Raw genomic sequence first — 26697 nt, 5'->3', positions numbered from 1 at the left:
AAATTGTAGTCATTCTAGCAACAAGGGAGTAAGTGCCAAAGTAGTTGTCGCCTTTTTATATGTATACTCTTTAGCCATAAGCATGTCCTTATACTTTTTAATGGTATCATTAGGCCCAAGCTTCTGGTGGGGAGTATGTGCAACTTCTGGTGGGGAAAAGCTGGTTCTTGTTGCCAAACGTCTGGATTCTTTGGTAAGCGCTTCTTTCGACCGCGTCATTTCAATGTGAATGGAGAATCGGCTCCACAGACACGTCACAAGCAAGCGGGCGATTCTCGCGATACCTCTTCGCATTCTACACACGGGTGTGCTAGTGTGTCCGACAGTTTGTATATTTTAAGATGGAGTATAGCGTGACAGATGTCAAGGAACATGTTTGTTTCATTTCTAATGAAGGTTTAACTCATGCAAATTCAACGCCATAGTTCCTCTACCTCAACGCATTAAAAATTCTTCTGCTTAAACTAGCTATTAGTTACTATGTTGCAAATCACTTAGCAACTATGCACACTTACAATTTTTTTTAAAAAAGATACTATTCTAGAAACTAAACTTTGAACATTGTAATTTCGATGCGAGCCTATGGTTAGAGTGGTACTCCCTCCGTTATCCTATTATTTGTTGTTTAAAACAATGACACAGACTACAAAATATAGCTTTAACCAATGTTTTTATTAAAATACAAATAAACTCTTAATGTATTTATACTTTTATAAAAGTATTTTTACGACAAATCAGTGTATATAAATATTAGGTTTTAAAACTAAATAACAAAATAGTTATTTATAGTCCAAAATTTTATAAGTTTGACTCAAACATTGTCTAAAACGACAAATAATATAATACTGGATGAAGTAACTACCAAGACTAAACATCACTATAAGATTTGTCCGTATATCCATGTGCTCGTACCAATAGAATTGTTAAGTGTAGACTTGAGAATCTGATATATGATAATTCGGCTAGCCAACTACTTAGATTCTAACCAGCAGATTATCTCCACAGCCACGTTGACAAACACCCAAATTCTTACTAAGCAGCTTTTCTCTACAGTCAACTTCTCTCCACAACTAGCTTATCAGAAAAGCTCTTCAGAAAAAATCAATCCAACATGCCCTATATAACTTTGAAGAACACGGATACATAATGAAACTAATTGTTTGGATGTTTAATGGAGTGTCTTAAAGCTTGTGCAAGCAAGTTTTTTCTTTCGATCACAGGAGAGCTAAAAATAACTTGTCTAGCGTGGCTAAGGCTATGGGCAACAAAGCATGTATGTAGTCGTGTAAAATATTATTTTGTATTATAGACTATATATGGTGTAGATTGAAATGAGAGATATGGACGAGGATATAGCCTAAGGCGAGACCAGCTGAGTAGAAAACCAAACATGCATTTGCTACGTGAAAAAACACTGACGCGGTTGCCAACACACATTTGAGATAGGCTAAATCACATAGGTGGCATTATTTCCACCGGTTAAATGCAGTAACAGTCTTTAAAATCGGCACACTGTGTTACTTGGTTCATCGAACTCGGAAAATCTATAAAACGAGTCCTCTAACTTAGTCGATCTCTATAAAACCGTTTAAAACCAGGTTTGTTTAAACCGGATGTCGATATAGCTTGCCACAACGTATCAAGTTTGAGGATTCAAGTAACTAATATGGCACGTCACATTAATATTTGGTCTGAGCAAACTCGGTTTTAGATGGATTTTTTGGGTGACTAAGTTAAAGGACCTGTTTTGCTGATTTTTTTTAACATCCGGCGACTCAAATAACACAACATGATAAATTCGAGAACCGCTAGTGTGTTTTACTCTTATTTTCACACTCGCTTGAGAGTTGAAATGATTAGCCGTCCAACGCAATGATGTGTGACTACTCTAACGGCCCTTTGGGCCACCACCGTTCTATATCATCAGAAGACGGTTTGCATGTCTAAATCACTGCCATCTTGGCCCCTCCAGCTCTGACGAATTATCATCCGTTTGGCCGCTTCATTTCTCTCCCCGCTTCGGTGCTGCCTGCTGGCCGACCGCCGAAGCGACAACCGAGGCCACCGATCAGTTGACTCCCGTCTCCTCGTCGCAGGGTCTCCTCACACGAGCACACGAACATCGAGCCCTCCCCGCAGGAGCATAAGACGCTTCGCTTGGTAAGGAAACCCTACCCTACTTGGACGAGCTTCTCTCAACGACTCAACCTTTCTTTCCTGGATGGATTAGCAGTTCAGTTTACTGTGAAATTTGCATGTACGTGGAGTAGAGGGAAGCCCGAACCCGGTTTATTTTCGAAATTTGCTAGGGGTTCAGTTGAATTAAACCTCCTGAATCCTGAGCCCATGTTTGTTCCGCTCCTTTCTGGCAAACTCTCTGAAAGTCGGGTTGTGCTGTGCGATTCTGGTTCGTTCCATGTTGGGCCAAACAATGGCTGCAGTACTTTATTACCATTTTAAATCCGGGTAAATGCAGTATGAGAACAGTTCCTACTTCTTACTTCAGATGTTGTGGTTGAACAGATACATTTTTAAGAAATCGATCTTCTTTTTTTCTTATCCTAGCCTCCTAGGCAAGAGAACACTGGTTACCATGATAGACAGTGTGCAGTGTGCTGTACGTGGTGTTGCTTTAGTAGATGTATTAGGAGAAAACAACCTGCTAGCAGAGCACCCAGGCTCAAGCGACCCCGGGTAGTTGGCCTCTCAATTATAGCCTATAGGCGCGAATAAACTCATTCATACAGAAGACTCAAACAGGTTTTAGCCAATGGGGCACAGCTAGAGTATTATACAGGGACAACTGGTTACGCAGACAGTGCACTGTGCATGGTGTTGCTTCCTGGATGGACAAGGAGAAAACGACACTTGTGGGTTGCTTGCCCGCGACTGGAGTGCAACTCTAACAAGTAATCTTCAGACAATATGATACATAAGGATGCTGCTATCTTCTTCTCATCGGTTTGATTTGACTTCACTTCTACTCACACATCATTGCTCTGATCCAAATGCTGGTTCCTATCCTTGCAGTTTTCTAAAACATTGCTGGGGTTGCAGCATGTGTACTTGGGCATAGAGGGATTGTTACATCGAGCTAGTGCTTTGGTCTCTGCTGTAGCAGAGCGCAATGGGCATCCGGGCTTGTTCGGTTTGCTGGTTGTTCTATGTGCTGGTTCTTGTCTGTTCCTTGTGTCAGATACTTTATGTTGGATCAGTGGCGGCTCAAACTGCTCAGTTGACTGTGGATGCTTCACCTCAGAATGCTCAGATAATCCCTGGCAATATGTTTGGCATCTTCTTTGAGGTGAGTGTAATGTTTAACTAGTTGTCCATACATTTTCATGCATGGCTATTCACAAGTTTAGCTGGTGTTTATTTTTCCTACAAACTATAGTATTATAATTTTTGGAAAACCTACCTGCGACATAAACTGTTTCTTGATCACACCATTTCCTTTCAATTTTGGTATCATGAGAAGTTAGAAACCGAATCTGTTGAGTAGTGATAGATGCTGTTTAGTTGTTTTGCTTTGAAGGTGATGAATCTTGGTAATTCTTGATTGTACTTGTATAGGAAATCAACCATGCTGGTGCTGGTGGATTGTGGGCAGAGCTTGTAAGCAACAGAGGTAATGGGAATTCAATGCCTAAGGTTGACCAGCAGTCCAGCACTTTGCCAGAAGCAAGTCATGATCAATTTGATCCTCTTTTTATCTTCTGTTGACAAACAATTTGATTGTTTTATCATCAGAGCCTACTCTGTATCTGTAATGACTTGTGGATAATATTCAGGAAAATTACTTCATGATGGTACTGATGATCTCTGTTTGTGATAATCATACTGGTTTGTGTAGATTGTTAAAAGCAGACCTACTAGATGCCCAGAGCTTATTCTATTGAATGTCTCCATCAAAGGAGCTAACAATCATTTATAGCTACTTTTTTTGTAGCAGAGATTTCTTTGTAGATCATAAGGAATAGGATCTCAAGGATGGGCTCTAGATTCAGTCTTAACTTTTATCATTCCTTACAAGTTTTCGTTTCTGTTACAGGTTTTGAAGCTGGTGGTTCTAATACTCCTTCAAACATTGACCCATGGTTGATCATTGGGGATGAATCAAATATTATTGTGGCAACAGATCGGTCATCATGTTTTGCTAGTAACCCAATTGCACTTCGAATGGAAGTACTTTGTGGAGCTAGTGAAACTAATGCTTGCCCATCAGGAGGAGTTGGAATCTACAATCCTGGTTACTGGGGCATGGTATGACCTTTATGTATTTAACACAATTTGTAGTTTTTCTCCCTGTGGAATCTTCCATAAATTTTCATCTGCCTGTTGAATATATTTTTTTAGAAATTTTCACTTGGGTATTTTTAGACTACTTACTGAGCTCTTCTTACCATTTTTTTTCTTTGATGGCTTAGGCCTTGTTTGGAATTGTAGTATTTTTGCAGTTTTGAAACAATACTATGGTATTTGATGATACTATAGTATTGGAGCTCAAAAGTTGTTTGGTTTGTAGAGTCAAAACTCAGTTTTAAATACCATGGTTTACCCAAAACTGCGGTATTTTTGGAGTTTTCGAAACTCCACTCAGGACCTCAGTTTTCTTCTCTTCTCTCTACATATACTTTGTTTTTACAATAGAACCAAACAGATCTCGGTTTTGAACAATACTGTAGTTTTATTATGGTAAAGCAATACCGTAGTATTTATGTCATGTACAATTGTAAACTATAGTATCTCAAAACTATAGTATTTTAAAACTACATTCTCAAACAGGCCCTTAAAGTTCTCTGTACTAAGTACTAATTGTTAGACTGTGTGTGTGAGTGTGTGTGGGCCGGCACCACTGTTGGGCTGCCGGCCCATTAGGGTTAGGGTTTCCCTCTCTATATATTGTAGTCCTCCTCTATGCAATACATCAAGCAATTACACTATTCTGCACCAGCCTGGACGCGCGCGCCCCGGCCGAGCCCAGCCCCAAGTGGCCCCTTGCGCGGGCGCGCCCACGCCGGCCCCGACGCGAGCAGCCCCTCTGCTCGGTTCCCTGTTCCCCATGGCTGCCTCCCTTGGTCGGCGTCCTCCTCTTCGCTGAGTCACCCGCACGTGCACCCTCCTCTTCGTTGTGTCCTCGCACGTGCTGTCCATGCTGACGCCCCAGCAACGTCTCCCACTTCGAGCTTCTCCCGTCGCCGGTGCCGTCAACACCATTTTCCAGGTCCGGCGCAGGCCCCTGCCCGGCTGGACACGCCCCGCCGCCCACCCCCTTCTTCGCCTTCGCTGGATCCGTCGCTGTCGCGGCCTTCCCGGCCGGATCCACGTTGCTACGACCTTTCCGGTTCGATCCGCCGTCCCTTTGGCTGGATCGTGTCTTCCCGACTGGATCCGTCGCTGCCGTGGCCTTCCCGGCTGAATCTGTCGTTTCCCCTTCTATTCTGCCGCGGGCGCGGACACCATGACCGGTGCAGACGCGTGCGCTGCCGTCGGCTCCCTGGCGGGGCTCCTTGACGCCTGGATGATCGAAGAAGCAGGAAGGTCGGCCTGCCGGTGCCCTTTTGTTGTGTCGCCCTGCCGATCGTTAACGCTCGAACGTCGACCCCTCCCAAAGATCAGGCTTTTGCTGCGCGTCTTCCGACCGCGACCACCTCGACTTCGGCTACCTCGGCATCCAGGGGCTATCGTCTTCTTGGAGCACACACCGGTCTCTACTCCAGCCGCAACATTCGCACCATCACGACGCTGCGACTGCGGGAGGATTTCAACCCGTCGGCTCGTACCTTCGGACTCTACTCCAGTCTCATTGTGTGTGGTGCCCCCGTTGCGACTGCGGGGGAATGTTAGACTGTGTGTGTGAGTGTGTGTGGGCCGGCACCACTGTTGGGCTGCCGGCCCATTAGGGTTAGGGTTTCCCTCTCTATATATTGTAGTCCTCCTCTATGCAATACATCAAGCAATTACACTATTCTACACTAATATCTGAACCAATAAGAGTATCAGAGTACTATACATGCACATTTCTTGTTCCTTCTAGATTTGATAAATTTCTAAGGTAAGCTCATCTCCGTAAGTATTTGCTACAATTGTTGCAGAACATTGAAAGAACAAATGTCTATAGAGTTACCATATACATCAGGTCATCAGAATCGGTGGAGCTAATGGTTTCTTTAACAAGTTCAGATGGTCTTCAAAATCTAGCCTCTCATACAATCATGTAAGCGATATCTCATGGTTCGACTTATGAAGAATACTTCATGTGCTACTATTGTGCCCATTTCCGTGAAGTAATAGATATGCGAATATGCAATATAAATTGTAGGGGAGACAAAGAAGATTTCGTTGAGTGGACGAAGGTTGAATTTGATTTGCAATCAAATTATATAAATACTAATTCAAGACTTCAGCTTACAACCACCAAAAGTGGCATAATTTGGTTTGATCAAGTATCACTTATGCCATCAGATACTTATATGGTAATTTAATTTCCAAATACTCTTTTATCCTTTTGATGTTTGATACTTGGTAGGAAGGTGATACATATTTTATATTTCCTCCATACATTCCCTTGCAACCTAAAATAGTATGTTAGAAGAAAAATCAAAATTTATATGCAAATTGCCTCATCACATATCCATACATCATAGCCTGAACTATAAGTTTAAGTAACTTAAATTTCTATATGCCGGAAAGAATTATTCTTGGTTCAGAGAACACTAACTGATCTTGATCAAACTATGCCATCCATGGATAGCCACCATGTAGTTATAATAGTTTGCATCATAATGTTTCTAAATACAAGCTGCAACGTGCAGCCATCATAATCAAAATTGCATTGTGTGGTGATGCATTACCACTTCAGCACCTGCTAAATTATAAGTTTCTATACACAGCTCTTGTATGATTGAAAAATTAATCCTAATTAACACCAGAACAAAGGAAAAATATCTGATCCATAGTCAACCCAGGTGTCAACTTCCAAGGACCTTCCATTTCTCGATTTGTCAGTGACATTTATTCACCACTTTATTTTTCAGGGGCATGGTTTCCGTAAAGATCTTGCCTCTATGCTGGCAAATCTGAAGCCTCGATTTCTAAAATTTCCAGGTTTGTCGCTTAGCATTTTTATTCTACTTCTGAGGTTCTTCAGATGTAGAAGTTACACAATATGTGAATAGTGCACAAGTACTTGCCATTTACATGACCCAAAGCTTTAAGTAGTCTGCCAAAACCTCAAAAGGTCTAGTATCGCTCTTACTGAATACATGATGCATCAATTTTTACCCACCTGATATATTTTATGTCCGTGTTTCTGTTACACAGATGAATCAAGAATGTTTAACTAAGAAAATAAATTATGTCTTTTTATAGGGTTGTAGTTAAACAGTGAGGTTGCTGAGAATTGACAGTATATTTGTCACTTTTAGGTGGCAACTATGTAATGGGAAATTACCTTATAAATGCATTCCGCTGGAGTGAAACTGTTGGACCATGGGAAGAGAGACCTGGCCACTTCAATGATGCTTGGGCCTATTGGACTGATGATGGACTTGGGTTTTTTGAATTTCTTCAAGTGAGCACATGCTGCTACTTGTCTAACTGAAAGTTCACATAACTGTGGATATAGCCTCTGTTGATTGATTGATTCTAAGATCTATTTTGCTGATGTAGCTAGCAGAAGACCTTGGCGCTTGCCCCGTTTGGGTGGTAAATGATGGTAACTTATATATCAACTTATAAAGAAAATGTTAAGAAAAGCATAAAAACCACTACATGTTTGGCGAGATAATGTACCCTTGACTAGTTTGTTCGAATTCTTTTTAACTTGATAGGGGCCAGCATCTATGAAGGAGTTCCATCAGCAACAATAGCTGCATTTGTAAAGGTTTGTTCTTTAATATTTACTACAAAACGATCCTTTAGTCCCACAAACTGAATTGAAAGTGCTTAAGATCTTCAATTGACAAAGTACATTTACTCTGCATCGACTTCTCTTAGTAAATTTTCCCAGCATTAAGCCAAAGATCCTTTTTACGACAGGTTTACCTATTAACTATTTTTCCTTAACAGGACATCTGATAGTCAGAAAAACTTGTTAACTAATTTATCTGGCAATTTAATTTATTTATCAAAAAGGGTATCTTATAAAGAACCAATGGTTTTTCTTGACGACACAGGAGAGCTGTATATCATTGTACTAAACAACAAAGGGGTAGGGAACCCTTACAAATAGGTGCTACAGAGAAATGAGAAATATATATGCTACAGAGATAACAGCAAGATTGCGAACTGAGGAATTCCAATAGTTGGGTTCGGCACTGTGTAGTCCCATACTATTAACATTCAGTGACTGTTGATGTCTTTCTTGCCAAAGACTGTTGGATGAGTGGTTAACTCATCCCCACTTAAATTTTATTTTCATTTGTATTAACAACATTGGAATAGCATAACATACTTATAAACTACAATACAATGACTGCTCAGGCAATGGTTCAGCTTCACATCTAAATATGCTGGACATGAGAAAAAAGTCAAATGTCGGCATGGACATGAGGCTTCAAATCAGTTCAGAATAGAAGGATATAACATGTAATGCTCTGGTTATGCTAGCCAAAAATATCACACATACATAAGGAGTGAAGTTCCCCAGAGCATATGGTTCCATTCTAAGATTTTTTTAAAAAATTTTGAATATCATCACTTACTTGATTCACATTGTATTGTCGATGAAATTTCTTCATGCCTGCCATATTGCAGGATGTTGTTAATGGTATTGAGTTTGCCAGGGGAGACCCCGAGACTGCATGGGGTTCAGTTCGTGCAGCAATGGGGCATCCAGAGCCCTTTCAGCTTTATTACGTTTCAATAGGAAATCAAGAATGTTCAAAGTACTATTATAAAGGTTTCCACACAATACCATTTTCCTCCTGGCTGGCTTCATAGCAATATCCAATTTCTTCTGCTTCCTTTTATTGTTATGCCAAGAAAACCAATACTTGTCCCATTTTGTAGATAACTATGTGAAGTTCTACTCTGCAATAAAAGCATCCTATCCAGACATCAAAATCATATCAAGCTGTGACAGATCTGCTATTTCATCAGACAACCCAGCTGATTTGTATGATGTCCATGTAATGACTGTCTTGCTCGGTTTTCTCTTAGATAATTTTTTTCCCAGTAGAGGTGACATCTGCTATGCTTCAGGTCTATACTTCATCAGGTGATATGTTTTCCAAATCTAGAATGTTTGATAATACAGCCCGTACCGGACCCAAGGTACTTGCTTTGCTATTGCTACCTCAGTTGTCATCCTTTTACAACTGGCTGGTAATGTCCTACATAATTTGTATTTTGCAGGCAATTGTTAGTGAATATGCTGTAACTGGAAATGATGCTGGCCGAGGAACACTAATAGCTGCTTTAGCTGAAGCTGCATTTCTCATTGGATTAGAAAGGAACAGGTTTTTGTAACATTATTTCTGGTTTGGCTCCTGCTTGATGGTAGATTGTATTGCAGACTTATCTGTTTTGATTTGAAACTTTTTCCATGCAGCGACGTGGTTGAGATGGCAAGTTGTGCTCCACTCTTTGTAAACGACAATGACCAAAGGTAAATGTGAATGTTTACTTCTGCATGGTAACTGTGTCTGTATTTGACGATGTCATCAATATTTAACAAAAAATACTGCTCGCTTGATAGGTGGAACCCAGATGCTATAGTCTTTAACTCATGGCAGCACTATGGATGTCCAAATTACTGGATGCTGCACTTTTTCAAAGATTCAAGCAGCGCCACACTTCATCCGTCCACTATTCAACTACCGAACTACGACCAACTGGTCACATCTGCTATCACTTGGAATAACCCACATGATGGGAACACTTACATGAAAATAAAGGTGATCTCTTTCTCTTACTTAGGACCTTAGCTCTGCGAATAAAAATGAAAAAAAAAACTTGGCTAAGAAAATTTCTTTTGCAGGTTGTAAATTTTGGAAGCAAAGCTGTTAGTCTGAATATATCTGTAACTGGGTTGGAAACTGATATTCAGACATTTGGATCCATAAAGACGGTTCTCACGTCGGGTTGGCTGCGGGATGAGAACTCCTTCCAACAGCCCGACAAGGTTTGATACTGTGGACTTGATACAGTGCATGGCAAACTAAGATCAATATGGTGATTACATCTTGAATTAGTTGTGTTCGTGATTATAGGTGGTGCCGGCGGCAAGTCCAATAACCAACGCGGGCAAGCAAATGGGTGTTATATTGAACTCGTACTCCCTGACCTCATTTGATCTCCTCTTGGACTCGGAGTCTCAGGTTCGAGCCTCCATCCAAGCTTATGATTAGTGTGAGATGTGTCGTGTGCGTGCCCACAATACTCAATACCGAGATACGGGTCCCCCCAAGGCTCCCCACAAGGCTTTCAATAGAAAATACGATATTTGTGAATTATTGTGAAGTACAGGCGTACAGCTGGCTATGTGTATGAGATTCAACAAATGGTTTCTACGACCCTAATAAAGGTATAAAAGCACCTTTCCTCGGATATCACACATCCGTTGTAGTCTGCACTCTTGACATTTTCTCTTTTTTAGAGCATGTACAGTGTACCTAACTACCGCAAACTTTTTGTCCTGGTGCACTACAGCGAATGTGCCATATATAAGAATAAAAAGAAGGGAAATATAACCGTATCCATTTGTGTGTGTAACCATGTAATCAAGGCGTAGGGATGGAGGTTATAGACTCAACTGATATGTTCTTGTTGGGGGTTTACTCTGTCGAAGGTCCTTATAAAATTTTCACTTTAGCATAAACAAATATGTTTCATGTACGCGGCTAACAGCGAACGAAGCTAACATTCGGTAGGGACACTAAGCTTCGACAAAGTGTGCGAACGGCGAAGGTGTGAATCGAAGCCGTTAGCTTCGGTACGGGTGAGACTTTGGATGCAAAGATATCAAGTTTAAAACTTATGCAACAAGAAAGAAAGAGAAAAATCATCAATATCCCTATATCATTTGTAAAACATGTGTGTAAACTTTGTGAGCATGTTTGTAATTTTCTATGAAGTTGTGCGAGTTGAAGCCACTAGCTTCGACATGGGTGAGACTTCAGATGCAAAGATACCAAGTTCAAGACTTGTGCATCAAGAAAGAAAGAGAAAAAGTTATCAATATCTCTACATCATTTGTAAAATATGTGTGTAAACTTAATAAACATGTTTGTAATTTTTCACGAAGTTGTTAATCTTCTGTATAAATAGATGAACAACACCCTGCATAAATTCACCTTTTGAGGATCATAACTTCATGTTGCATTCGAAGAACTTTCATGCCACCTTACGTTAAGGAGTCAAAGGTATGCTTGTAAACTTATTTGATATGAAAAAGATGGAATAAAAATGTCAAGGTAAATGAGACGAGTTTTACACTCTATCACATACTATCGTTTTATTTTATATTGTTCCATTCACATCTTTTAAAGACCTTCGTCCTTCATGCTAACACTTCGAAGAAGTGTTAAAATAAGGAGGAATGTTCACATATTTAACTTGTGTTGCCTTGGTTTTCAATGTCTTCACAGAATTGAAAATCAAGTATTCAACAGTTCTCAAATAATGAAACACATGTGTCGACGTTTCGGACCCACGAGGACCGTCAACCGACCAGTAAATTTGTCGCTGTGTGTCCCTACCCAGATGGGTTGATGCAAGATGGAACACAAGAGGAAAACGAGGATTATGTTATCTTGCACCGGGGTGCTCGTAGTAGGGGTTACAAGCGTTGCGGGAGAGCGGGAGCGAGAGAGAGAGAAAGAGAGGGTTCGGCCTTGAGGCGAGCTGTCTGAGTCTGCCTCTACCGCGTCTCTCCTACTCTGCCTGCCTCCGCTCGTCAGCGTCGTACGTCTGTGTGTTCGTACGTGCGTTTCTCCCTGTTCCCCTTCTCCCTCCTCCTGTTGGAAGGCCCTGGACATCCCCTTTTATAGATACAAGGAGATGCCCAGCTGTACAATGGGGGTGTAGCTATGAGCTAACGTGGCTGGCGGAGAAGTGCCTTGAGCCCTGTACATGTACCAACGTGGCCGTCGGTGAAGTGCCTTGAGCCCTGTACATGTACTAACGTGGCCGTCGGTGAAGTGCCTTGAGCCCTGTACATGTACCAATGTGGTCGTCGGTGAAGTGCCTTGAGCCCTGTAGAAGCATAGCTGGCGGTGCGGCATGGATCCTACTGACGTTTCCTTGCTTCCGTAGGGGGTTGAGAGCAACCGACGTCACGGGCGCACGCGGGGAACCATCATCACCTGTTACCGGAGTTACCCAGATGGGACTCCGGTCTTGTTCCTTCATAGCCTGAGGCAGCTAGCTAGGGGTAGGGTAATGATGGATCCCCAGTAGCGTAGTTAATCCGAGGCCGAGGTCGGGCGAGGCGGCGACTCCTCCGAGGCCGAGGCTGAGGTCGGGCGAGGCGGCGACTCCTCCGAGGCCGAGGCTGAGGCCGAGGTCGGGGTCGGTCGAGGCGGAGACCTTCTCCCGAGACCGAAGCTGAGGCCGAGGCCTGGGGTCGGGCGAGGCAGAGCTCCTTGTTGTGCCCGAGACCGAACTCGGGAGAGGCCGTGACTGTTGTTAGCCTTTCCCTGGTGGCTGGCACAGTTGCCGGAGCGGGGTGAACAGTGCTGCTTTCCTGTCAGAACAGTCATTATAGGGGCGAAGTGACTGCGGTCACTTCGACCTTGCCGACTGAGGCACGTGTGTCAGGACAAGGTGTCAGGCGATCCCCGCATTAAATGCGGATGCGATACGGTCGGTTGGTAAGGCGATTCGGTCGAGGTCGCTGCGCGACAAAGTTCGCCCGAGCTTAGCCTTTGGGTGAGACGGGGGTGCGTCTATTGATAGAGGGGACCCTCGGGCGAGGCGTGAATTTACCCGGGACTATTGTCTGCGCCCGAGGCTGGGCTCGGACGAGGCGAGGTCGTGTCCTACGAGGCCCTGACTTGAACCATGCTCATCAGTTGTTGATGGTTTGTTCCGAAGATGTTTTCCGGCCAGGTTAAGGAGCATTGGGGGGTACCCCTAATTACGGTCCCCGACAGTAGCCCCCGAGCCTCGAAGGGAGTGTAGGTACTCGCTTGGAGGTTCTGCCGGATTTTTTGCAAGGGGACCGGCCCTTCTCGGTTATGCTTTGTTCCGGTGGGTGCGCGCGAGCGCACCCTCCGGGTGTAGCCCCCGAGGCCTCAGAGGAGTGGTTTGACTCCTCTGAGGTCTTAATCCTTTTTGTGATGCCTCGGTCAGCCTTGTTGTTCCCTCATACGGCCTGGCTGTAGCCCGGGTGCACGGTCAGGCTCCGAGTTTTCAAGCTGGTTTGTTGACGTGGTCAACAGTTTGGCCGTAGCCTGGTGCGAGAGCAGCCCCCGAGCCTCTGCACGGAGCGAGAGGACGATCAAGGACCGTCTCGACTTTTATTGTACGCCCCTTCGTCGCCTCTCCGCGAGGAGGAAGGGGGGAAAGCGTCATGTTACCCTCGGAGGGCACCGAACATGGTGTTTCCAGTGAGTTGCTAGCGGGTGATCCGAGTGGACACCCGAGCCCCATTCGATAAGGGTCGGCTAGTGGCCCAGAGGCGCGCTCCAAAAGTACCTGCAGGTGATTTGCCGGACCCGGACCCATTCGATAGGGTCCGAGGGCTCGATGCCTCCTCCGGTGGGATTCCGTTACAAATCGTTCCCGCTGGTCTCGGAAATGTCCTAGGGTACCTCGGGAGCGTAGCCCGAGCCTCGGCCATGTAACAGACGTACCCAGGGTCATCCCTGACTCTGCGTGCTCTGGGGCGGCTGTCGAACCCTTCCGAGGGGCTAGCCTTCGAACCCCTGATCAGTAAAGGGCTCGGAGCCCGAGTGCTCTGGGCGGTTGCCAAACCCCGGAGGGCGCAACCTTCGAACCCCTGATCAGTAAGAGGGCTCGGGGCCCGTTTCCTTCGTCGAGAAGGATCCTTTTCGCAATATCCCCTTTCCCGGTCCCTGTGGCAAGAGAGAGAGAGAGGAAAAAGGAAAAGGATACAAATTTAAATAATGTGGCGCACCTTTTTTGACGCGGTCATCATGACGGAGGTGAAACGGCGCCCGCTTCTCCTGCCGGAGGTGTCGCTTGCCCTGCCAAGGAGTTAATGCGACGGGACGGGCGATTCGCGGGGCGTCTATTGCACGTGCGCGAGTCGTTCGAGGAACGGAACACGGGTGCGTCGTTTTTTATGCTGCGGGAGAGGGCTCCCCTGCCGTTTCGGGAGAGGATGCGAACCTGTAGGTGATTGGACTGCTGCTTCCGCCCGTCTGTTGCTGCAATTACTGCCGGTCCGCCTCTGGTCATATCAATCGTCGTGCCTATCCCCGCGGCTGGCTGACCCGTGATTGTTGCACTCAATTGGCACTGTTGGGTCACGCGTAGGGCTGCCTCGAGTCGCGGCACTGGTTCTGCAGTCGAGAAGACGCGACATTGGAGCGAGTGGCGGTGCGGTTTCCTTGTACGTAGTAACCGTTGCGCCGGTTACATGACATGTGGGCCCGGGCCTCCATGCTGGACCGCTGGATGCGACGAAGAAGAAAGGGTGCACAACCGTGGTGCGGTTGCATGCTTCCTGCGTGGCGGTCCGCCCTTCTGACCGTTGGTTTCGGGTCAGCTCGCATGACGTGTGGGACCCAGCCCCCGCATCGGAGGGTGAGAACCCTGGAGCGCGTCGGTGGAGATTTTGCCCGTGGCGCTTGGGGGTGCGAGTGAGGAGGTCTGCCTTTAAAAAGGGATCGACCCCCCGGGCGATAGCCATGCCTTCACACTCCTCGCGTTCATCGCGTCTTTCCCCCTTCTGAGCCCCCAGATGGGGTGCACCTGTGTTGCCTTCTTCTTGCTGTTGTTGGAGGAGCGCGACCCCGTGGGGGGCGGCGCTCTCCAGTCGTTGCTCGGCTTCAAGGATTTTTATCATGCAGCCCGGCTGCGTTCCCCCACTAATGGTCATCCGTAGGGATGATCACTAGCCTTGTGGTGGGGAGAAGCAAGCCAGGCTGCGGCCTCTGCCCTGCCCCTAGCTTCAAGGATTTTCATCATCCGTGCTGGGGAGGAGGGTGCACCGAGCTGGGGGCCTGCTTTCCGCACGGGCCGGCGACCCGCTTCTTCCTTCAGCATTCGGGGGAGAAGGGTGTTCTCCAGCCCTGCGGAGGAGACGTCCTCCAGCTACGCGGGGGAACGCGAACTGCTGCTGCCTGGTCGGGGTGCGACAGTCCGTCCACCGCACGGGCGACGGTCGCGCCGTGCGCAAGTCCCCCACGTCCTTAGCTCGTCCTGCGCGGCCGACCACATCAGGAGGGGGAGTACAAGACATCGTACGCCGCGGGGGCGGTGTCGGCGTCCCCGGATGGTCCTGTCCTCGCTCCCGTGGCGAGGACGGGAGTGAGGACCTGTCGGTGCACTTTGAGGCGCAGGTGGCCGCTGTCGTCGGTGCTGAGGTGGTGGTGGCTGCCATGGGTGAGGCTTCCCACCGCCGAGGTGGTTGCCTCTGCCGACGAGACCGTCGGTGCTACCCGCGGGCGGACCTCCGGCTCTTGGGCTTTAATGGCTTGTCCTTGCCCCTCGGATGGGGGACGGGGACGAGGGCCTTTTCACAGTAGTGAGCTGTTGTCTAGCCGCCTGAGGCGGAGGTCGTTGCTGCTGGTGCAGTGGTCGCCGGCGAGCTGCTTGGAGCTCGTTATCTCGTAGCCCCTCCGGTATGGAGGTTGTTCATTCCTGCGGGAATGAAACTGGGTCCTATAGGGAATGTAAGAGCAAAAATGTAATTGCTCCAAGTACCGAGATATCTGTTGTAGGTCGGGAAAGCCACCGAGGGTGCTGCCGACATCTACATAGCATAGTTATCCCGAATACGTGTGTTTGTTCTTTGTGGCTGCTGAGGCCTGAACATTTGGGGTATAAAGTCGTGCTTCTTTCCTCTTGTTTCGAGCATTAAGACCTGTTCGTCGGTAGCAGAATCACTTATCCGAGCGTGAGTTACCTTTCGCGGAAGGTGACAAGTAAGGTATCCGTATCCCGGAGGCGTAGGAGTCCCTCAGCTCGGTCGGCCTTGCCGCTCAAGGTCACTCTTGCTCGTCTTTAGGACACCGCCATCGATATAGTCGAAAGGCACGAAAGTCGTTTTGGTGGAAAAAATTTTCCGAGGAAAATTTTGACGCAGAGGGGGTTCCCCCCTTCTAGCCCCTGAGGGAGGGTCGGGCTTTGCCGAGGCAAGGCTGATCCTTCCTTGATAGCTAGACTTTATTTATGCATGTAAAGAAAGCGAGATACATGAACGACTTGAAACATTTTAAGGGTAAAAGCGACGTAGTTGTTCGATGTTCCAAGCGTTGTTGTAGACCTCGCCTTGATCGTTGGCCAGCTTGTATGTCCCGGGCTTCAAAACTTTAGCGATGATGAATGGCCCTTCCCAGGGAGGGGTAAGCTTGTGGCGCCCTCGGGCGTCTTGTCGCAGCGAAGTACCAAGTATCCCACTTGGAAGTCTCGGGGCCGAACCCTTCGGGCGTGGTAGCATCGCAGGGACTGCTGATACCACGCTGAGTGTAGTAAGGCCACGTCCCGAGCCTTTTCCAGTTGGTCCAATGGATCCTCTCGGCTGGTCTGGTTGCCTTGGTCGTCATAAGCCTTTGTCCTCGGGGAACCGTATTCCAAGTCTGTGGGTAAGATGGCCTCGGCCCCATAGACTAGGAAAAACGACGAGAAACCCGTGGCCCAGCTCGGCGTCGTCCTCAGACTCCAAACCACCGAGGGTAGTTCTTTTATCCACCGCTTGCCAAACTTGTTGAGGTCGTTGTAGATCCTCGGTTTTAGTCCCTGCAAAATCATACCGTTGGCGCGCTCCACCTGCCCATTTGTCGTTGGGTGAGCTACAGCGGCCCAGTCCACACGGATGTGGTGGTCCTCACAGAAGTCCAGGAACTTTTTCCCAGTGAACTGCGTGCCATTGTCGATGATGATTGAGTTTGGGACCCCAAAGCGATGAATGATATTTCTGAAGAACGCCACCGCCTGCTCGGACCCGATGCTGATTAAGGGTCGAACCTCGATCCACTTGGAGAATTTGTTGATGGCGACTAGCAGGTGCGTGAAGCCCCTAGGTGCCTTCTGCAAGGGACCAACGAGGTCCAGACCCCACACGGCAAACGGCCAAGTGATAGGTATCGTCTGGAGGGCCTGAGTGGGCAGGTGTGTCTGTCTCGCGTAGAATTGACACCCTCGGCAAGAGCGTACAATCCTAGTGGCGTCGGCCATCGCGGTTGGCCAGTAGAACCCTTGTCGGAAAGCGTTTCCCACGAGGGCTCGAGGTGCTGCATGGTGACCGCAAGCCCCCGAGTGTATTTCTTGTAACAACTCTTGTCCTTGGGCAGTGGATATGCATCGTTGGAGAATGCCTGAGGGGCTGCGGTGGTACAACTCCCTTTCATCACCCAGTAAAACGAACGACTTGACGCGCCGAGCCAGTCGCCGAGCTTCGGCCTTGTCGAGGGGTAGCTCTCCTCGGAGGAGATATTACAGGTACGGGGTCTGTCAGTTTTGGTTTGGCGCAACCCCGTTCTGTTCTCCCTCAACACGCAGGGCCTCGCCCTCGGCGACCGAGGGTACCTCGGGCTGGGCCGAGGTCTCCTCGGGTTCGGGCGCGTCGTCGAGTTTGACGGATGGTTGATATATGTCCCTGGAGAGGACGTCCGGGGGAACCGTCGTTCGCCTCGAGGCTGTTTTCACCAGCTCATCCACGGTCTCGTTGTACCGTCGAGCAACATGGTTGAGCTCCAGCCCGTAGAACTTGTCTTCCAGGCGCTGAACTTCATCGCAATAGGCCTCCATTTTTCGATCGTGGCAGTGGGAGTTCTTCATGGCCTGGTCAATGACAAGCTGCGAGTCGCCACGAGCGTCGAGGCGCCGAACCCGTAGCTCGACGGTGATGTGTAGTCCATTAACCAAGGCTTCGTACTCGGCCACGTTGTTTGACGCCGGAAAATGGAGGCGCAGTACGTAGTGCACATGTTTCCCGAGGGGTGAGATGAAAAGCAAGCCAGCACCTGCTCCTGTTTTCATAAGCGACCCATCGAAGTACATGGTCCAAAGTTCGGGCTGTATTGGAGCTGTCGGCAATTGGGTGTCAACCCATTCAGCCAAGAAGTCTGCTAAGACTTGAGATTTTATGGCCTTCTGAGGAGCGAATGAAAGTGTTTCGCCCATGAGTTCCACTGCCCATTTTGCTATCCTACCCGAGGTCTCTCGGCACTGGATGATCTCTCCCAGGGGGAAGGATGACACCACAGTCACCAGATGAGACTCGAAGTAGTGTCGCAACTTTCGCCATGTTAGAATTACTACGTACAGTAGCTTCTGAATTTGTGGGTAGCAGATCTTGGTCTCGGATAGCACCTTGCTGATGAAGTAGACCGGCCTCTGGATGAGCAGTGCATGTCCCTCTTCTCGTCTCTCGACTACGATCGCGGCGGGGACCACCTGAGTGGTTGCGGCTATGTAAATCAAGAGAGCTTCTCCCGCAGCAGGGGGCACCAAGATGGGTGCATTAGTAAGGAGTGACTTTAAGTTTCCGAGGGCTTCTTCGGCCTTAGGGTCCAAGTGAAGCGCTCGGCCTTCCTTAAGAGGCGGTACAAGGGCAATCCTTTCTCGCCGAGGCGCGGGATGAAGCGGCTCAGAGACGCAAGGCATCCCATGACCCTTTGTACTCCTTTCAAGTCTTTGATGGGCCCCATGTTGGTGATGGCCGCAATCTTCTCCGGGTTGGCCTCGATGCCTCGTTCGGAGACGATGAACCCTAGGAGCATGCCTCGGGGGACTCCGAAGACACACTTCTCGGGATTGAGTTTTACGCCCTTTGCGCGCAGGCACCCGAAAGTTGCTTCGAGGTCGGAGAGGAGGTCGGAGGCTTTCCTTGTCTTGACAACGATGTCATCGACATAAGCCTCGACCGTTCTGCCGATGTGTTCTCCGAACACATGGTTCATGCACCTTTGGTAGGTGGCACCTGCATTCCTCAAACCAAATGGCATTGTAGTATAGCAATACATGCCAAAGGGTGTGATGAAAGAAGTCATGAGCTGGTCGGATTCTTTCATCTTGATTTGGTGATAACCTGAATAGGCGTCGAGGAAAGACAGGGTTTCGCACCCAGCAGTGGAGTCCACAATTTGATCAATGCGAGGCAGAGGGTAGGGAACCTTTGGACATGCTTTGTTTAAACCAGTGTAGTCTACGCACATCCTCCATTTCCCACCTTTTTTCTTTACAAGCAGAGGGTTAGCTAACCATTTGGGATGGAATACCTCTTTGATGAACCCTACAGCCATTAGCTTGTGGACCTCCTCGCCTATGGCCCTGCACTTTTCTTCATCAAAGTGGCGCAGGGACTGCTTCACGGGTCGGGCACCGGCTCGAATGTCCAGTGAGTGCTTGGCGACATCCCCTGGTATGCCGGGCATGTCCGAAGGACTCCACGCAAAAACTTCGGCGTTTGCGCGGAGAAAGTCGATGAGCACTGCTTCCTATTTGGGGTCGAGCTCAGAGCCGATCCTGACTTTCTTGCTGGCATCATTGCCGGGTCGATGGAGACGGACTTAACTGCCTCGGCCGGTTCGAAGTTGCCGGCGCGCCGCTTCGCATCGGGCGTTTCTTTGGAGAGACAATCCAGGTCGGCGATGAGGGCTTCAGACTCGGCGAGGGCCTCGGTGTACTCCACGCATTCCACGTCGCACTCGTAAGCGTGGCGGTACGTGGGTCCGACGATGATGACTCCCTTAGGGCCAGGCATCTTGAGCTTGAGGTAGGTGTAGTTGGGGATGGCCATGAACTTGGCGTAGCACGGTCTTCCCAGCACCGCGTGATAGGTCCCTCGGAACCCAACTACCTCGAAGGTGAGGGTTTCCTTTCGTAAGTTGGAGGGGGTTCCAAAGCAGACGGGTAAGTCAATCTGTCTGAGGGGCAGGATACGCTTTCCAGGTGCGATCCCGTGGAAGGGTGCTGCACCAGCTCGGATTTCGGACCAATCAACCCCCAAGAGCTCCAGGGTCTCGGGGTAGATGATGTTGAGGCTGCTGCCTCCGTCCATGAGGACCTTGGAGAGCCTAACGTTGCCGATGATCGGATCGACGACGAGCGGGTACCTTCCTGGGCTCGACACGTAGTTAGGGTGGTCGCCTTGGTTGAAGGTGATGGGCTTGTCGGACCAGTCTAGGTTGATCGGCGCCGCTACCTTCACCTAGCAGACCTCCCGGCGCTCCTGCTTGCGGTGCCGAGCCGAGGCGTTCGCCACCTGTCCGTCGTAGATCATGAAGCAGTTGTGCACCTGCGGGAACTCCTCTTCCTTGTCTCCCCCTTCTTGTTGTTGCCTTGGTCTTTGCCACCTTCTGTCGAGGGTCCAGCCTTGTTGAAGTAGCACCGGAGCATGTCGCACTCTTCAAGGGTGTGCTTGACGGGACCCCTGTGATAGGGGCACGACTCCTTGAGCATCTTGTTGAACGCGTTGGCTCCCCTGGGAGGCTTCCGAGGGTTCCTGTGCTCGGTAGCAGCGACGAGATCCGCGTCGACGACGTTGCGCTTTGCCTGCGCCTTCTTCTTGGCCTTCTTCTTCGTGCCACGCTGGGCGACGCCTCGGGGGCGTCTTCCTTCTGCCCTCCCTGAGGCTGCTTGTCCTTCCGGAAGATGGCTTCGACCGCCTCCTGACCAGAGGCGAACTTGGTGGCGATGTCCATCAAGTCGCTTGCCTTGGTGGGAGTCTTGCGTCCTAGTTTACTCACCAGGTCCTGGCAAGTGGTGCCGGCGAGGCAAGCTCCGATGACATCCGAGTCGGTGATGTTGGGCAGCTCGGTGCGCTGCTTTGAAAACCGTCGAATGTACTCTCGCAGGGATTCCCCTAGCTGCTGGCGGCAGCTTCGGAGATCCCATGAGTTCCCAGGGCGTACGTACCTTGGAAATTTCCTGCGAAAGCCTTGACCAGGTCGTCCCAGTCGGAGATCTGCGCAGGAGGTAGATGCTCCAGCCAGGCCCGGACAGCGTTGGAGAGGAAAAGGGGGAGGTTGTGGATGATGAGGTTGTCGTCGTCCGTCCCTCCCAACTAGCATGCCAGCCGGTAGTCCGCAAGCCACAACTCCGGCCTTGTCTCCCCTGAGTACTTGGTGATGGTAATCGGGGCTCGGAACCGGGCCGAGAACGACGTTCGTCGTATGGCCCGGCTGAAGACTCGCGGACCTGGTGGCTCGGGCGAGGGACTCCGATCCTCCTCACTGTCGTAGCGTCCCCCGCACCTGGGGTGGCAGCCTCGGCGCACCCTTTCCTCGAGTCGGGCTCGATGGTCGCGGCAGTGCTGCTCGTCGCCGAGGCGATCCGGAGCTGTAGGCGTCTCGTCCCGTGTGCGCTCGGTGTGGACCGAGGCCTCCCACATGCGTCGGGAGGGCGTTGCGTGATGCTCCGAGGGGTCTCCTCGCCTCCGGGAGGCAGAGCTCTTGGCTTGTCGGACAGCGGCGTCTTCCAGGAGGCTCTTGAGCTCGCCTTGGATACGTCGCCCCTCGGTGGTGGATGGCTCCGGTATTGTTTGAAGTAGCATCGCCGCTGCAGCTAGGTTCTGGCCAGCCCCGTCGAAGGCCGGGGCGGCATCACCCTGGCATCGTCAACAATGCGGCGCTGGACGTCCTGGGCCGATGACGTGCTCCTCCGGCGTGTGCCCGGCCTGCCCACTCCTGCTCGATGTTTTGTCGGAGCTGCACAAGCCGCCCTGCTTCTTCGTCGAGCTTGGCCTGCATCTCGTGGAGTTGCTCAAGCTGTGTGTCCTGACCCCCCGCAGGGACTTGGACCACAGCTAGCTCCCACGGGATCTTAGCGCGAGACGCAGGTGCAAGGGCGCCGTCACTTCCTGGCATACCAAGGTGGTTTTCTCCGCCGTGATCCTCCTGATCGATGTGGTAGCACTCACGAGTTGGGTCGCAACCCTCGTCGTCAAGGCTGTGGCCATCATCAGAGCAGCCGGAGAGGCAGTGGTCACATGCGAACATGAAGTCACGCATGGCACCGGGATCACGGAGTCCGGAGAGATCCCAACTGACGTCGGGGTCGTCCTGTTCCTCAGAACCCGTGGGTCCGGAGGTTGAGACGGTCGTCAGTCGGTCCCAAGTTGACCACATATGGTACCCCGGAAGGTCAGGATATGCCCTAGCGAAAGCGCTCACTGAAGCGGGGTCGCTTGGTGGATCGAAGCTGAATCTAAAGGGAACAGGATGAAAAACGAATAGTACCTCTTGGTTGATGGACGGTGGCGAAGTCGCATCGGGGACGGACTGCACCGTTATCTCAGGTACGAGGCTAACGCCCAACAAATCCATCGTGAGGGTGCTGGCGTCATCAGTCCGCTTGGGGTTGGCACGTTGAGGGGAAGTGACACCCGCCATTGTCTCAGGTGCGAGGACAACACCCAACATGTCCCCCACAGGGGCGCCGGCGTCATCGACTCGCTCTGGTCCGACAGCCGACGAGGTGCCGCCTCCTGCCTGGCCACGGTTTCCCCGTCTCCTCCTCCTCCAGCGAGGAGGGTGGCGGGGCAAACCCGGGTGTTCCTCTTCCGCCGCGGGAGGAAGTCGTCGTCGAGTTCGCCGCTGTCGGGCGAGCTGACGACCGTCGTTGTTGCCGTGCTGTGAGGGGAGGAGCACCATGTCGTAGCTGCCGTCGAGGGACATGAACTCGAGACTCCCAAAGCGGAGCACCGTCCCGGCTGAAGAGGCTGCTAAAAGCTACCCATCTGGAACTCAATGGGAAAGTATTTGTTAACAAGCAGCAGGCCCCTACCTGGCGCGCCAACTGTCGGCGTTTCGGACCCGTAAGGACTGTCAACCGACCAGTAAATTTGTCGCTGCGTGTCCCTACCCAGATGGGTTGATGCAAGATGGAACACAAGAGGGAAATGAGGCTTATGTTATCTTGCACCGGGGTGCTCGTAGTAGGGGTTACAAGCGTTGCGGGAGAGCGAGAGAGAGAGAGAGAGAGAGAGAGAGAGAGAGGGTTCGGCCTTGAGGCGAGCTGTCTGAGTCTGCCTCTACCGCATCTCTCCTACTCTGCCTACCTCCACTCGTCAGCGTCGTACGTCCGTGTGTTCGTACGTGCGTTTCTCCCCGTTCCCCCTCTCCCTCCTTCTGTTGGAAGGCCCTGGACATCCCCTTTTATAGATACAAGGAGATGCCCAGCTGTACAATGGGGGTGTAGCTATGAGCTAACGTGGCTGGCGGAGAAGTGCCTTGAGCCCTGTACATGTACCAACGTGGCCATCGGTGAAGTGCCTTGAGCCCTGTACATGTACTAACGTGGTCGTCGGTGAAGTGCCTTGAGCCCTGTAGATGTACCAACGTGGCCGTCGGTGAAGTGCCTTGAGCCCTGTAGAAGCATAGCTGGCGGTGCGGTATGGATCCTGCTGACGTTTCCTTGCTTCCGTAGGGGGTTGAGAGCAACCGACGTCACGGGCGCACGCGGGGAAGCATCATCACCTGTTACCGGAGTAACCCAGATGGGACTACGGTCTTGTTCCTTCATAGCCTGAGGCAACTAGCTAGGGGTAGGGTAATGATGGATCCCCAGTAGCGTAGTTAATCTGAGGCCGAGGTCGGGCGAGGCGGCGACTCCTCCGAGGCCGAGGCTAAGGTCGGGCGAGGCGGAGACTCCTCCGAGGCCGAGACTGAGGTCGGGCGAGGCGGAGTCCTTCTCCCGAGGCCGAGGCTGAGGCCGAGGTCGGGGTCGGTCGAGGCGGAGACCTTCTCCCGAGACCGAAGCTAAGGCCGAGGCCTGGGGTCGGGCGAGGCGGAGCTCCTTGTTGTGCCCGAGGCCGAACTTGGGAGAGGTCGTGACTGTTGTTAGCCTTTCCCTGGTGGCTGGCACAGTTGCCGGAGCGGGGTGAACAGTGCTGCTTTCCTGTCAGAACGGTCAGTAAAGGGGCGAAGTGACTGCGGTCACTTCGACCTTGCCGACTGAGCCACGCGTGTCAGGACAAGGTGTCAGGTGATCCCTGCATTAAATGTGCATGCGATACGGTCGATTGGTAAGACGATTCGGTCGAGGTCGCTGCGCGACAAAGTTCGCCCGAGCTTAGTGATAGTCGCCTAGAGGGGGGGGTGAATAGGGCGAAACTGAAATTTACAAAAATAATCACAACTACAAGCCGGGGTTAGCGTTAGTAATAATAAATGAGTCCGCACGAGAGGGCGCAAAACAAATCGCAAGCAAATAAGGAGAGTGACACGTGGATTTGTTTTACCGAGGTTCGGTTCTTGCAAACCTACTCCCCGTTGAGGAGGCCACAAAGGCCGGGTCTCTTTCAACCCTTCCCTCTCTCAAACGGTCCCTCGGACCGAGTGAGCTTTCCTTCTTCTCAATCAACCGGGAACAAAACTTCCCCGCAAGGGCCACCACACAATCGGTGCCTCTTGCCTCGGTTACAATTGAGTGTTGATCACAAGAGCAAAAGAGAAAGAAAGAATGCGATCCAAGCGCAAGAGCTCAAAAGAACACGGCAAATCTCTCTCGCTAGTCACTAAAGGCTTGAGTGGAATTGGAGAGGATTTGATCTCTTTGTATGTGTCTAGAATTGAGTGCCTAGCTCTTGTAAGTGGTTAGAAGTTGGAAAACTTGGATGGCCATGAATGTGGGGTGGTTGGGGTATTTATAGCCCCAACCACCAAACTTGACCGTTGGCTGGAGGCTTCTGTTCGATGGCGCACCGGACAGTCCGGTGCACACCGGACAGTCCGGTGCCCCTGCCACGTCACCACTGCCGTTGGATTCTAGCCGTTGGAGCTTCTGACTTGTGGGCCCGCCTGGGTGTCCGGTGCACACCGGACATGCACTGTTTGATGTCCGGTGCATCGGTATGGGCAGCCCTGACGTCTGCGCGCGCTGCGCGCGCATTTAATGCTGCGCAGGGAGCCGTTGGCGCCGCAGAGAGCCGTTGCTCCGCTGGCACACCGGACAGTCCGGTGCACACCGGACAGTCCGGTGAATTATAGCGGAGCGGCTGTCGTGAAAACCCGAGGATGACGAGTTCCGGAGGCCGCGGTTCGTTGGCGCACCGGACATGTCCGGTGCACACCGGACAGTCCGGTGAATTATAGCGCGCCGGCTTCCGAGAATTCCCGAGAGTGAAGAGTTGGAGTCTGAGTCCCCTGGTGCACCGGACAGGTACTGTTCACTGTCCGGTGGCACACCGGACAGTCCGGTGCGCCAGACCAGGGGTGCCCTCGGTTGCCCCTTTGCTCCTTTATTGAATCCAAAACTTGGTCTTTTTATTGGCTGAGTGTGAACCTTTTACACCTGTATAATCTATACACTTGGGCAAACTAGTTAGTCCAAAGATTTGTGTTGGGCAATTCAACCACCAAAATTATATAGGAACTAGGTGTAAGCCTAATTCCCTCTCAATCTCCCCCTTTTTGGTGATTGATGCCAACACAAACCAAAGCAAATATAGAAGTGCATAATTGAACTAGTTTGCATAATGTAAGTGAAAAGGTTACTTGGAATTGAGCCAATATAACTACTTACAAGATATGCAAGGAATGTTTCTTTCTTATATAACATTTTGGACCACGTTTGCACCACTTGTTTTGTTTTTGCAAAACCTTTTGTAAATCCTTTTCATAGATCTTTTGCAAATAGTCAAAGGTAAATAAATAAGAGTTTGCAAAAGCATTTTCAAGATTTGAAATTTCCTCCCCCTGTTTCAAATGCTTTTCCTTTGACTAAACAAAACTCCCCCTAAAAGAGATCCACCTCTTAGTGTTCAAGAGGGTTTTGATATACCATTTTTGAAATACTACTTTCTCCCCCTTTTGAACACAATAGAATACCAAATGATAAAGACTTTTGGAAAGCACTAAGTTTTTGAATTTGGTGGTGGTGGTGCGGTCCTTTTGCTTTGGGCTCATTTCTCCCCCTTTTTGGCATGAATCGCCAAAAACGGAATCATTAGAGCCCTCGGTGTGCAATCTTCCCCTTTGGTCATAAATAAGTGAGTTAAGATTATACCAAAGACGAAGTCCTTTTGCGTTTGAGCTTTTACTCTCTCCCCCAAGGATGAAGTCCTTTTCCTTGATGCTCATTTCTCCCCCGAAGAAGAGAGAGTTGCTCGGAGTGGTGGCGAAGTATGAGTTACGGAGTGGAAGCCTTTGTCTTCGCCGAAGACTCCAATTCCCTTTCAATATACCTATGACTTGGTTTGAAATAAACTTGAAAACACATTAGTCATAGCATATAAAAGAGATATGATCAAAGGTATTCAAAAGAGCTATGTGTGCAAGCTTAGCAAAAGAAATTTCTAGAATCAAGAATATTGAGCTCATGCCTAAGTCTGGTAAAAGATTGTTCATCAAGTGGCTTGGTAAAGATATCGGCTAATTGATCTTTAGTATTAATGTAAGAAATCTCGATATCCCCCTTTTGTTGGTGATCCCTAAGAAAATGATACCGAATGGCTATGTGCTTAGTGCGGCTATGCTCGACGGGATTGTCGGCCATTTTGATTGCACTCTCATTATCACATAGCAAAGGGACTTTGGTTAATTTGTAACCGTAGTCCCGCAGGGTTTGCCTCATCCAAAGCAATTGCGCGCAACAATGTCCTGCGGCAATGTACTCGGC

At 49.6% G+C, this 26697-nt stretch overlaps 1 protein-coding gene across 3 annotated transcripts; it reads left to right on the top strand.

Moving 5' to 3' along the window:
* Nucleotides 1-1950: 1950 nt before the first annotated feature.
* LOC103634588 (alpha-L-arabinofuranosidase 1) lies at nucleotides 1951-10699 on the top strand. Of its 3 annotated transcripts, none has more exons than XM_008656949.3 (18): nucleotides 1951-2160; nucleotides 3031-3304; nucleotides 3574-3628; nucleotides 4052-4263; nucleotides 6096-6217; nucleotides 6323-6476; nucleotides 7038-7107; nucleotides 7428-7573; nucleotides 7672-7717; nucleotides 7833-7885; nucleotides 8758-8902; nucleotides 9013-9131; nucleotides 9205-9276; nucleotides 9358-9461; nucleotides 9554-9610; nucleotides 9701-9899; nucleotides 9983-10126; nucleotides 10215-10699. In XM_008656949.3, exons 2-18 carry the CDS (start codon nucleotides 3128-3130, stop codon nucleotides 10350-10352), a joined length of 2013 nt encoding a protein of 670 aa, XP_008655171.1. In that variant the 5' UTR covers nucleotides 1951-2160; nucleotides 3031-3127; the 3' UTR covers nucleotides 10353-10699. The 3 variants fall into 3 exon arrangements, with proteins under 3 accessions (XP_008655171.1, XP_035819499.1, XP_035819494.1); XM_035963606.1 differs by having other exon boundaries at nucleotides 1956-2909; XM_035963601.1 differs by having other exon boundaries at nucleotides 1977-3304.
* Nucleotides 10700-26697: the final 15998 nt, after the last annotated feature.

This window comes from Zea mays, chromosome 1 (assembly GCF_902167145.1).
Source record: "Zea mays cultivar B73 chromosome 1, Zm-B73-REFERENCE-NAM-5.0, whole genome shotgun sequence".
In the NCBI taxonomy this organism is placed as follows: Eukaryota; Viridiplantae; Streptophyta; class Magnoliopsida; order Poales; family Poaceae; genus Zea; species Zea mays.
The sequence above is the reverse complement of the archived record's forward strand: the minus strand, read 5'-3'. Positions and strand labels throughout refer to the sequence as shown.

Excerpts from the sequence above, each read along its gene's own strand:
- LOC103634588 (XM_008656949.3), top strand. The coding sequence starts at position 3,128 with ATGGGCATCCGGGCTTGTTCGGTTTGCTGGTTGTTCTATGTGCTGGTT. Across the intron at positions 7,574-7,671 it reads GGTTTTTTGAATTTCTTCAA|CTAGCAGAAGACCTTGGCGC; the intron begins GTGAGCACATGC and ends TTGCTGATGTAG. Across the intron at positions 9,277-9,357 it reads CAGCCCGTACCGGACCCAAG|GCAATTGTTAGTGAATATGC; the intron begins GTACTTGCTTTG and ends TGTATTTTGCAG.